This window comes from Bicyclus anynana, chromosome 12, assembly GCF_947172395.1.
Source record: "Bicyclus anynana chromosome 12, ilBicAnyn1.1, whole genome shotgun sequence".
Lineage (NCBI taxonomy): Eukaryota > Metazoa > Arthropoda > Insecta > Lepidoptera > Nymphalidae > Bicyclus > Bicyclus anynana.
In genome coordinates, this window is record NC_069094.1 from 15,518,116 (window position 1) to 15,531,567 (window position 13,452).

Consider the following 13,452-nt stretch of genomic DNA (forward strand, 5'->3'; position numbering starts at 1 on the left):
TCCGTAGATTATGTTAGCCCTTTAATCCCTTATGTTTTTCTCAATTTCAAAGCCTTTATTATTCCTTACATTATTACATTAAACAAGTTTTTCAATTAATAAGAGTAACAGTTTTAATTTTTTTTTTCTATGTTAGTATATTGTTAGTGTATCTGTTTTAAGTTTAGTATGTTAGTGAGTTAGTCTTATTTCTAATTAATAAAATCTATTTAACTAGTAAGTTGAAATTGAAATTGAGGTATAGCTCGCGTTTCGACCTCTAGTATGAAGTCAAACTACTGCTTGCATATTTACTGTGACATTGCTTAGACTATCCACAGATTAAATACATAGAATATTCGATTACTGATCGATATTTGGCTGTTTCGTCAAAATAATTCTTTTTATAAATTGTTTTTATTAAAAATTTGATATTAAATACTTTCAAATGAAACGTTACTTCATCTTTTACTAAACTACAAGTTTTTGGCCGATTTTTATGCCATTTAACTACACAAACTTTTTAGGGAGCTCTTTACACGACGAAAACGATTACAACAATGAAACATCGATTCTATAGCAACAGTTTTTATAAACGCGTTAGATCATAGATTTTTGATCTTTGCCAGAAGGGTAACGGTTAGCGAGGCAAGTCCTTTCTTATTAATGGTCTAAGGTTTCCATACACTACACATGCACTATACACAACTATAAATTTGACTCTCAATAACATACGCATAATTTTTACACAGACTAACAAACACATCGTTTAGACCATCCACAGAGTATACATAGAATATTCGATTACATGATTGATTTTTTGCTGTTCCGTCAAAAGAATCGATTCTTTTTAGAAATTGTTTTTTTACCAATTTGATAAAATAAGGAAGAAGAACCTATAAATTAAACGTTACTCCATTTTTTACTAAACTACAAGCTTTTGGCCGTTTTTATGCCGTAAAATTAATTTAATGCTCGTTGTCCTAAGTCTATAAATAAATGCATAGATACCATAGATAAAAGAATAAATCTTTAATCTTAATCTGTGGCCTCAACGGTTTTAAAAATAATTTGAATACTTAAAATTGTATTTGTTTCATGTTTGTCGATCGTAGTCAATCGTCATCATCTTTTTACAATTTACATCTTTTTAGCCGTTTGTGATCGTCATGGCTCCCCGTCCCCGTGAATCCCGTGATAAAGAAGAGAGAGTACAACCTGTACAACGTAATACTAATGGAACTAAAACGTTGAAAAGTGTTAAAAAGACAGTCACATCGACAGTAAATACCGAAGTAGTTAAATCTATTAAAGGTAGGTACAACAAAAGTGACAAATGCATTTGCGTATCTAGGGTTATTTCCTAGAGGCAGCCTCGCCCCTGGGCCCCGACATTTAGTCTTTTTATATTTGTAATAGTATTCCTTATCGGTAGCCTAGTATCCTAGGGTGGACAGGTCCATTCTAGGGTAGGCAAGGCCCCCCGCCGCCTCCTATTCACGCCTATGAATACATGGTTTATAGCTACTTTATTAGATTTATTATTTGCGTCCATAATAGAAGGAAAGCCTATCTTCATTATAACTGAGTAACATATTATATGAATAAATGAAAACATAGCAATTATTTAAACTATTTTCCAAGGCAGTTATGATTAACAATTATTTTATTTTGAATTGCAGAAACTATACCTAAAACTCCAAACAAAAATAAAGAGAAAGTTGCAGAACCGTCCAGTATTAGCAAGCATAGCAGTACCAAAAAAGCATCCTGGAAACGCAGGCCCAAGGCAGCACACTCTGGTGTTCCTGTGCCTGACAAGGTTAAAAAGCTGCTGATGAACAGCTAACGAACAACAACTTTTTCAGATTAAACGTATAGACCAAACAATAACACACACAACACACCACAAAGACACTTGAGATTGTTGAACTTACAAAAAAAAAAACTTTAATTTTGAATTAATTTTTTTATTAGAAATTTGGCTTAATTTACATTACAAGCACTTTTGAATCGTCATGTCATGTTTTAGCTTTAGATTAGTCAGCGACAGCCAGACCTTCGTTTGTCAGCTCATGCTCCTATCATAGGTAAGTAACGTAGCCAACTGTGGAATTTGAACCGTGGTGGCCTTGGGAGATAGCTGGTTTCAAGAATCCAGACCATCAGCTGTCTTAGTATAAGGTGTAATTTTTTTATCTGCATAATATGAGAAATGATAATTCCATCTCTTTGCTAGTGACCCTTGAAGTTTCAAATTATATAGAATTTTTCAAAGGGTTGCTGCAAAGCTAAGTGGCTGGCGACTGGGTATATAATTTCTCATATTATGCTGAGGAAAACATAAAAAAATTACACATTAAACCTACCCAAAGCCACCACTTATGGTAGGAGCATGAGCTGACAAACTTTCAGCTTTTATAAAATGACAAAGGTCTAGGGTTTATGGGCTCTTAGACTATTAATGGTGTAGGTGGATGACCAATTCTTTTACTCTTATAATAATATTCTAATATGATGAATTACTAGTGGCCCTGGTCAAGCTTTGACTTGTGTGCACGTCTTCCCTATCCCTACTCTACACTACCCTACCCCTAACCCATAAACCTAACACATAAACGTTTGTATGGACTCGTAACTCCTGTATGTGGACTCGTCTACACTTTGATGTGAAGGGCAAGGTATCCCGAGCACCCTGTATTTAAAAGAAGAAGATTATTATAGGCTTATAAATGAATTATGTATTTGCATTTGTTTGTGTTTTTAATTTCTTGGTCTATAGGGAGTCTCTTAATTTTATTATTGTTAAATAACAATTCTTCTTGGATATTTCTACCTGCCTTTTCTGATAAATAATTTAATTCTATAATTTTTTAAAACTGATCGTGTTAAATAGGCTAGTTGACACTCTTTTTAAAGGGTCTTAAATTGTTCATTAGCTTTCTGCTAGTATGAAAAAAAAATATTAAATTTTTTTGAGAAGTGAATGCATTGAATATTAATTTTTAAATATTATTTTTTCGACATGAATACATAGAATATATGTAATTTTGAAATATTTTTTTGACAATACGAGCCAAAACGCTGTTAGCTATTTTGGACTATATTTTAACTTTCATGACGTCTTGTTCATGCTACCTTACCAAACGGAGTGTTTGAGAAAATTATTTGTTATTAATTAGTTGACATTTATTCCTTTAATTAACATTGTGACGTCATAAAATAGAGGACAGCGTTTTCGACGTTCGGAAAAATTGATTATGTACATAATATCTAAATAAAGTTTTTTTAATAACCTTAACTTTTGTTATTTGATAACGCCGCGTGGTTTCATCCGCTTGGTTCTCGTTCCCGTAGGAATACGAGTATATAGCCTATAGCCTTCCTCGATAAATGGGCTATCTAACACTGAAATACTTTTTCAAATCGGACGTTCAAGCAAACAAACTCTTTAGTTTTATAATATTTAGTATAGATATAGTTATAAGTATTTAGGACCTTTATTCCAACAAACCATTTTAAACAATATTAATTTCGTGTAGTAAAACACTAATTAATATTGTTTACCTAAATTAAATTTCATATGAGTCAACTTCGCCCGTCCGCGACTTCGTCGGCGTGAAAGCCTACAGCTACCCTACCCTACTCCCACTCTACAGCTACCCTACCATACACGGGATGAGTAGAGACTCAACCCTACCCCTACCCTACCCCACGCGACGGAAGCTTAAAAAATGGAGTAACCTCACCCGTTTTCCCAACATTTCCCTTCACTGCTCTGCTCCTATTGATCGTAGCGTGATGAAAAGTATACATACGAACATACAGACAGACAGACAAAAAAAATTACTGATTACATTTTTGGCATCAGTATTGATCACTAATCACCCCCTGATAGTTATTATTTTGGAAATATAGGTATTTCATGTACAGAATTGACTTCTCTTTAGATTTATTATAAGTAGGTAGGTAGATATGTTACATACTTAAGTTACAAGACATTTTAATTCTGTTTAATTGCAAACAAAAATATTAAATTACTAGCCACACTCGCGTAGTTCCCGTTCCCGCGAAAAATGGCGTTTAAATATAGCCTGTAGCCGTGCCTATTCAGTGCAAACAAACAATCAAATTTATTGTTATTGAAACTCGACAGATTTTAACGAAACTTAGTACAATTATTTTTCAAACTTCTAGGCAGGTTATAGTAGGTACACTTTTCATCACGCTACGATCAATAGGAGTAGAGCAGTGAAGGGAAATGTTGGTAAAACGGGAGAAGTTACTCAATTTTTTAAGCTTTCGCCACGTGGTATGTTCGTTATTGAAACAAAAACTACTCGACGGATTTTATCGAAACTTGGTACAAATGTTTTTCATACTCCTGGGCAGGTTATAGTATACTTTTCATCACGCTATAATCAATAGGAGCAGAGCTGTGAAGGGAAATGTTGAGAAAACGGAAGAAGTTGCTCCATTTTTTATGCTTCCGTCGCCGTCGCGTTATAGGGTAGGGTAGGATAGGGGTAGGGTAGGGTAGGGGTAGGGGTAAAAGTAGGGATTTACGCGGACGAAGTCGCGGGCGTCCGCTAACCATCTATAAAATATTAGTTTAAATTATATCTGTTATGCAATACCCACTATAGGTACCTACTCCTGTCTCGTTCACGAGAAAGGGAAATGCGTATACGGTGTACCCACTAGCGGGTTACACAAAGATTATTTTAAACGGAACATAATAAAAAAGTGTAGGTACGTATACTTACAGCTACATCTCGAAAACATTTCATCGGGATGAAGTTAACCAAATATTACTAAGGCGGTACGTATTATACGAGGTACTTGAACTCAGTATGTTGCAGTACTCGATAGTATAGTATCCTTGAACTACATATCAAAGTGTCTACCACACCTTCCTAATATTTTAAGTAGATTTGTGTTAACTTGTTGGTATGTATCATCATAATCATCATTATCAAGCGGCTCACTGCTGAGCTCGCTCTTAGAATGAGAGTGGTTAGACCAATAATCCACCACGCTGGCCCAATACCAGACTTCACACACGCAGAGAGAATTAAGAAAGTTCTCTAAACAGGTTTCCTGACCGTGTTTTTCCTTCACCGTTTGAGACACGTGATTTTTAATTTCTGAAAATGGTGTGTATGTAGGTACATATTATATATTCTACCGTCTCTATTTAAAGCAGGTAGGTATATATAACGAAACATAGAAACTAAAAATGTCTGTATTATGAAGAAAATACAACTTTATTGAGAGATCTTCATAGAGTTTCAATGTTTACCTGTATCTGTAGTCTTGAAAAACACTACAGATTGGATTTGGATTGGGGATGGGGTCGATTTTGAAAACACTTCTTAATTTTACATTTGCTTAACACAAAGTAGGTACTTATTTAAATAAAAATTAAATTTCGTAGTAAGTAGGTACATAAATAAATTCGGCCAAGTGTGAGTCGGATTCATGCACGAAGGGTTCCGTACCCTGTTGTCAGTTATATGGAAGTTGTGTTATAGCAGCAACCGAAACACATTATTATCAGTGAAAATTTTAACTTTTAAAGACACGCGGACGGACAGCGGAGTCTTTGTTATAGGGTCTAGTTTAAGCCTATAGCCGCCTCTACCCGGAACGGAACCCTAAAAATATTGTAGTACTAGAAGATGCACGCGACTCTGCGTGAAATTGTTTTTACTATTAATTGGGAACTAGGAACTTTTCGGGAAAAAAAGAGCCATGTACTGCTCGCCATACCTTTTAATCCACATTGGTCAGAAACAAACTGACACATACTTTCTTATTTATAATATTAGTATGGATATGGTTCGATACAGCTACTTGCTGGGTCTAGGCTAGCCGCCGACGCCGGTCGGTTGGAATGTTGGATGGTCGGAGAGATGTGGTGCCACTTTGAGGCGGTACACTAAATTCTTACTATATTGGGTTCCAGGAAGTTAAATGGGATTACATATACCAAATGTATTTTTTGTTGATAATAGTTTAGCAAAAACATAGAAGTAGGTATCTGTTACAACATGTCAATCATTTATGTATGAGGGCATAGATGAAATGTGTTTTTCGCATTATAACATACTTATTTCGTAACGGCTATTTTATTGAATTAGCAAGTATTATATCATATCTTAATATAGACTTCAATATATTTTATCTATCTAAATTCTAAATACATATTAAAAAACCTGTCTCGTAGGCCTGGTGGTTAATCTATGTGACATTAGATCACGACGTTCTGGGTTCGAGTCTTGATTGAGATTAGGTAGATATTTCAGATACCTGTGTATGAAAAGTTTTACAAAATATTTATTTAGCTAGGTATAGCAGGCGCCTTGTGGTTTCACCCACGAAGTTTATATTCCTCGTTGTTGGAATATGGAAGATACTGTTACTCCGTGAAGATGTATCTTCCTAAAGGTGAAATATTTTTTTAAATCGGTCGGGTAGTTGTTGAATCTTTACTAAAAAGATGAAGAGTTTGTTTGTTTGTTTGAACGCGCTAATCTTAGGAACTACTGGTCAGAATTGAAAATTCTTTTAGTGTTTGATAGCCCATTTATCGAGGAACGCTATAGGCTACATATAATCCCCGTATTCCTACGGAAACTCGAACCACGCGGGTGAAACCGCGCGGCGTCAGCTAGTTGAATCACAAGAAACAAACAAAATACGATCTTACCTCTCTATAATATTAGTTTCTATGAAATATTGAGCTTTTCTTTTTCCAAGTAGCCCAGAGCCGAGAATTGATGATATAAGAGCACGTACCTACTTAAGACGTCCTACATATTTTGAGTAAAACCTTAAGCCCGCCAAATCGCGTTGGAGCAGTATGGTGGATATAAGCTTCAAATCTTTTATAGATAGATCTGGGTCTGCAGTGGGTCGATAACAATAGGATGATGCCGATTTCACTTTGTAAACTTTGCTACTTATTCAAATTTTTAAAGCTTTGGCTTTAAGCCGAATAGCCCGTAAACAAGCTATTGTTTCAGACAGCATGGGCATATATGCATCACATTAATGAAGCACTACGTTATTGGCCTGCCAACTACATCATTTGTATGACAAAAACTACGACACCTCTCAAATTAGATAACAATGCCATCCTTGCTCCGCCCACCATCGGAACGCCATGGCGCCACCGCGTCGGGTTCAATACCATTGAATTGATTTCAAATAGCTTTTTTTATAGATAGAATTGACGGACCAAGCAGGTGGCCTATTTGATGACAAGTGGAAAACCAATACCTATAACACAGTAACATTTCGCAAGTCCTTTAAACAGTGCCGTAAATAGCCTTTTCCGCGCCCTGTGCGAGCTTCTATAACTGCGCCCTATTTAACTAGACCCTTTGCCTACCACCCACTGTGTCTTACTCACTAAACTAACTCAAACGCAGTTTCACTACTGCAAATGCGTTACCCATTCTGATGCTTAATTCTATCTATTCTTGCGCCCCCAAGAGTCTACGCCCTGTGCCTGGGCACCGCGCTATTTATGCCACTGCCTTTAAAGTCACGCCAAGTGAGCCATGATAGCCTTAGACCATTAATAACGGTCTAAGATGATAGCCCATTGGATATGAAGTTAGCCTTCGATTCGGAGGGCGTAGGTTCGCTTCGGGTCCGGGACATGCACCTCGAACTTTTCAACTAACGTAAAGAAGTGTATTTATTATTCTTTACAAGTTAGCTCTTGACTACAATCTCACCAGATGCTAAGTGATGATGCAATCTAAGATGAAAGTGGGCCAACTTGTTAGGAGTAGAAAGAAAATCCACACCCCTTTCGGTTTGCTTTATTTTACCTTTAACTTACAAGCGCGCCTCTCCATAGATTGTATTTTCACTTTCCATCAGCCGTGATTGCAGAAAGAAAAATATATATAAAAAAAGAAAAAAACTAGCGTCTATTTATTATCATTTCAATAGTTGGGCCGGTTCATCATTAACGCTACGCAAGCTCCGCCTGTCTGCGTGATTTATATGATTCGTAGACGAGGTGCGACTCTTGAATTCTGATTGGGGTGCTGCCTAAAGCAAAAGCTTTCGCGCTTGCAAATTGTAGAAGGACTCCAACGAAACGTTTTATTAATATTTTTTATTACAAAGATGAGTTATGAAAATAAGTTGGGGGGGCCCAATTAATGGAGGGTAAAGATTTCTTACAGAAGAAATAAAATGCTCGCTTAAGACATGCTCGCTTACCTTTTACAGTGACTTAACCTATGTAGGATTTTTTCAACTTATGGGCGCACGTTTATGCTAAGAATTAAGTGGGATTGTGAATTACATTTTACTAATTTTTGCTTTTAATACGTAATAAAGGAAGGCCCCCTTTTTTTTTGACGGCCTCCGTGGCGCAGTGGCATGCGCGAAGGAATTAATGACGGAGGTCCTGGGTTCGATCCCCGGCTGGGCCGATTGAGGTTTTCTTAATTGGTCCAGGTCAGGCTTCGGCCGTGGCTAGTTACCACCCTACCGACAAAGACGTACCGCCAAGCGATTTAGCGTTCCGGTTCGATGTCGTGTAGAAACCGAAAGGGGGCGTGGATTTTCATCCACCTCCTAACAAGTTAGTCCGCTTCCATCTTAGATTGCATCATCACTTAATACCATCAAGTGAGATTGTAATCAAGGGCTAACTTGTAAGGAATAAAAAAAAAGTACCTTTCAAATCGAAAATAACGATGTTGTTTGGCGATAGAGATTTGAATAATAGTACCTACCTAGTGGCTGGTAGGTAGGTATCATCATAGTCATCATTTTCAGCCGATGGACGTCCACAGCTGCTTGGTGCGCGAGCTTGGAGTTTCACTTTGTGATTGAATCAGAAATGAAGAGATCCGCAGACGAAGAAAAGGCTGATAGGTACCTAATACCTAGACCCAGACCAAATGTTTCTATTCAGAAGATCTACTACAAAGAACTGTTGAGAATATTTTTTTTAAACGTTAACGACTTTGCTTTCTTCCAGGCAGTATTTTATTAAGCAAATGTAACAAAAAGTCCTCAAATTCTTACTATAAGGAATTATTTATTTGCTTACCTAATTAAATTATTTTGCGGTTTATGAATGTCACTCCAGACAAAGAAACGAAAACTTGACCCAGATTAGTTGTTATGTAAATCATCTTACTGCGAGATGTGTCGTATTCATTATAGCCCATTATGACGAGACAAAGGCGCCCAATGACCGGAAATTGAAGGTCAAAAACAAAATGTAAGAAATTTTATAATATCCTGCTCCTATAATCATCATTAGCAACCCATTTTTGGCTTACTGTTGATCACGAGTCTCTTCTCAGAATCAGAAGAGTTAGGCCAATAGTTGACCACGCTGGCCCAATGCGGATGGGCAGACTTCACACACGCAGAGAATTAAGAAAAATTTCAGGTATGCAGGTTTCTTTACGATGTTTTTCCTTCACCGTTTGAGACACGTGATACGCATTCCAAATCGAAGGCAGAGGTCATATCCACGGGGTATCACGGCTTCTTTAATAAATCTTTAATTTTTATGCATTTCATTAATGTTGTGCAACAAAGTTTCCTAAATTTTAAAAGCACGTGGAGGTTTAATATGAACGTAAAATGTCTAAATATTTGTTGTATTGGCAATAATATCCAACTCCTCCAATTAGTCGTGAAGAATTGGGAGTAGGAACGACAACAGTCCAACGGGCGGCTTGTGGTATGATGAGGATTGAGGTGAATAAATGAGCTATTGGGATTTCTTGTAGGAAATCCCCTCTGATCTTCTAGCTCTAGAGTTCCCTACTGGCAGTGTGGCTGTTGGTAACTAAACCATTTACGAGTATCTACTTAGTACGTACTTAGTTACTCGTACCTACCTACGAGTTGAGCTCTCGGTGCCGGTCGTGATAATGCAGCGGCGTGGTGTTTTTAAGTTTCAGATTTAAAAGAGAGAAGACGCTTCTGCTTAGTATCTATCGTTCATGATGTTTATATTCAATGACAAAATATAAGTACATTACACTCTGGAGAGTAACCAGACACCACGTTAAGTGACGATGTAGTCTAGGTACATATCTTCTAAAAGCGCAACCATAGTCCAGACATATACCTACGTACGTATTGGTATAGGCTATACGAATATGCACTAACTATGCCGAACACATTGTATAATAATAATAATCATCATCATCATCATATCAGCCGATGGACTTCCACTGCAGGACATAGGCCGTTTGTAGGGACTTCCAAACATCACGATACTGAGCCACCTGCATCCAACGAATACCTGCGACTCGCTTGATGTCGCCAGTCCACCTGGACGACCAACACTGCGCTTTCTGGTTCGGGGTCGCCATTCCAGCACCTCGGGACCCCAACGGCTCTTCGAACTATGTGCCCCGCCCATTGCCACTTTAGCTTCGCGACACGTTGAGCTATGTCGGTGATTTTGGTTCTTCTGCGGATCTCCTCATTTCTGATTTGATCACGCAGAGATACTCCAAACATAGCTCGTTCCATCGCCCGCTGGGTGACTCTAAGCCTTCTTATGAGGCCCATAGTTAGCGACCAAGTCTCGGAATCATAGATCATCACTGGCAACACGCACTGTTCGAAGACTTTTGTCTTCAGGCACTGAGGAATTTCGACCAAAATAATTTGTATAATAATATGTACCTTCTTATGATAAATTCATTAAAGTATTCCAGATAGAGCGACAAAGATCCTCCACAGTCCAAACTCAATAGTTGCCAACCGTTTACGCGTTTCTTTCATAACTTGCGCCTCCCGCTAAACCATAGAGTTATTGCATTGTATGAAAATGTATGTACAGGCGCTGCGCGGCTAAAATTGAGATAATTATTAACTTAATACATTATTCGGTAACCAAATTAGTAACACGTTAGTTATGTCTCTCCTTAGCAGAATATTAACAGCGCGGAAGGTTGATGGATGTTTAAATCTACGTTTGAATTAATAAATCACAAATCTACGTATATAAATCTATTTCGTATAGATACTATACTAGAGAACGTCCACGACTTCTTCCGCGTGGAAAATCATCATCATTAGTGGTTGCTGAAAATTAAGAAAGTTATAAAAACCCACATGTGCAGTTCTGATTTTAGTACATTTTTTTCGTGTTGATGAAAGCAAATAGCAATAACAAGACTAATTACCTGTGCTAAATTAAAGTTCAAGGTTCAACTGATAACATTCAAATACTTGGGCTTTGTTTCCGAGCACATTTTTGATAGTAGGTAGGTACCGCTACGATGGTGATTTGATATACGTACCTAATTACCTAGGTATATTTTTTTAGCTGCCTACATATAATTTGTTTGTTTCACTATTACCGGTTTGTAAGGCTGTAAGCAGATCCTACTGAGAAGAGCTAGCAAGAAACTCAGCATTTGCTCTTTTTGAATGCCCAAGCAACAGTGTAGGTCAGGAGGGCTATTCTGTGACGACGTATTGCTTAACTCGCAAGTGCGAGTTTCGCATTCATCTATATCTTTCCGTGTCTAACACGATACTTTAAAGAGAGAAAGATAGAGGTGAAACTCGCACTTGTTGAGTTATACCTACACATCGTTACAAAATACCTCTCCTTGTCTCCAGAGTGAGGAACATGCTCAAGGATCACAGTTTTGTTTATCCGTCTATTGATAAGGTTTGGTCAAAGCTTTTCGCTATAATACCATTGACAGAGAGAACTATAAAATATAGGAAAGGAAGTACAATAATGGTTGACTCAATTATAATACTCATCTAGTTATTTCTTACTTTTAATATATTACCATTGGATCTAGTCTTTTCTAGCCGTAAAGCCAGTTTAACAAAAAATATTTCGACTCCACTATTGATTATAATCTAAATCGAACGAATTCCTTGTAGCACTTTTATAGAAGTTCTTACTCGTTGCTAGTAAAGATAGATATCGCTTCGTACAAAAACTGAGTGACGAACTAATGAATTCCTTAGGGGTAGTGAACTTTGTTTTTCTACATGTTGCGTTGCTCGGCGTGTTTAAAGGTCTAGTCTGATAACGTATTCATAAAAAGCCACTTATTATTATGATCTAATAATCATTATCAACCTATATTCGGCTCACTTCTGAGCTCGAGTCTCCTCTCAGAATGAGAGGGATTAGGCCAATGGACCACCTCGCTGGCCCAATGCGGATTGGCAGACTTCACATACGCAGAGAATTCGGACCGTAGTCCCGTGGCATTTCGACAGCTCTGTTACCACAGATTAAAGAATAATAGGCAGACAGAGAGCACGGAATACGACGGTGTCGTAGCCGTTCCAAATACAAAATCCAATAACAAATACATTCATTCTCGAGTCTGTACGACACGAAGCGGCGCATCAGTAATTTTCAATATTATTCAAGAAAAACGGCGTCTTATGTTTTTAAATATTTTAAAAACTCTTGACATAAACTAAAGAATTAAAATTTAGTATTTTTTATTGGTAATTGATTATTTATTATAATAATTTATGTAATTGTTGTTGGTGTTACATTATGAAAAAAGTTTGTTTATGCTTGTAAAGACTCATTCTAGACATTCTTTATTCTGTGTCTGCTAACCTATCTATTGTAGTTACACCGCTGAATGACCGAGAACGAGGGCTTCACATGCTGGCACATTACTTTACAACTCCAGGCTAAGTATTTATCCTGATTTTCTTTAGAAAAAGGCTCGATTGGAAGAAAGAAAAGCTCAGTTCATCATAGCCTGATCCAGGGTTCTAACTTAGGACCTCGCAATCCGATGCCACATAGGCTGACCACTGGACAAACCAGGCAGTCACAGAATGATAAGAAGTAGAGCTTTTTGTGACTAAGCTGTGGCAAGTAGGTAGTTGAAACGTCAAGTTTAACTATTTGTAGAGATTCTACCACCGGTTTTTAATTATTTACAGGTTAGCCCTTGACTAAAATCTTACCTGATGGTAAATGATGATGGAATCTAAGATGGAAGCGGGCTAACTTGTTAGAATGAGGATGAAAATTCACACCCCTTTCGGTTTCTAAACGACATCGTACCGAAACGCTAAATCTCTTGGCAGTACGTCTGTGTAGGGTGGTAACTAGCCACGACTGAAGCTTCCCACCAGCCAAAAATGTTTATGGATGGACTGCGTGTTGCAAAGTTAGCGGGTAATATAGAAGTGGTAAAGAATCAGTGGTAAAGTGGGAAGCTAATTACTGAGTATTCATTATTCCGTGCTTACACACGATTGCAGGTTCTACAAGAACCGTCATATCTAGCTTACAAAAAATGACGTCAAGGGTTCTTTCCTTCCTTATCTTCCTCATTTTTATCCATTTTTCTTAATTTTTTGTTTTTATAATTTTTTTTTTGAAATAATCAAAATATGTAGGTAACATGTTACTGCATCCAATATATAGCCTTTCGAATTTTAGTTTACGCAAAACTTAGGAACTGC

General features: G+C 37.3%; 1 protein-coding gene across 1 annotated transcript; it reads left to right on the top strand.

Moving 5' to 3' along the window:
• Window positions 1-1,060: 1,060 nt before the first annotated feature.
• On the top strand, window positions 1,061-3,275 carry LOC112049730 (uncharacterized). Its single transcript, XM_024087745.2, has 2 exons — window positions 1,061-1,293; window positions 1,662-3,275. Exons 1-2 carry the CDS (start codon window positions 1,149-1,151, stop codon window positions 1,826-1,828), a joined length of 312 nt encoding a protein of 103 aa, XP_023943513.2. The 5' UTR covers window positions 1,061-1,148; the 3' UTR covers window positions 1,829-3,275.
• The last annotated feature ends 10,177 nt before the right edge of the window (window positions 3,276-13,452 follow it).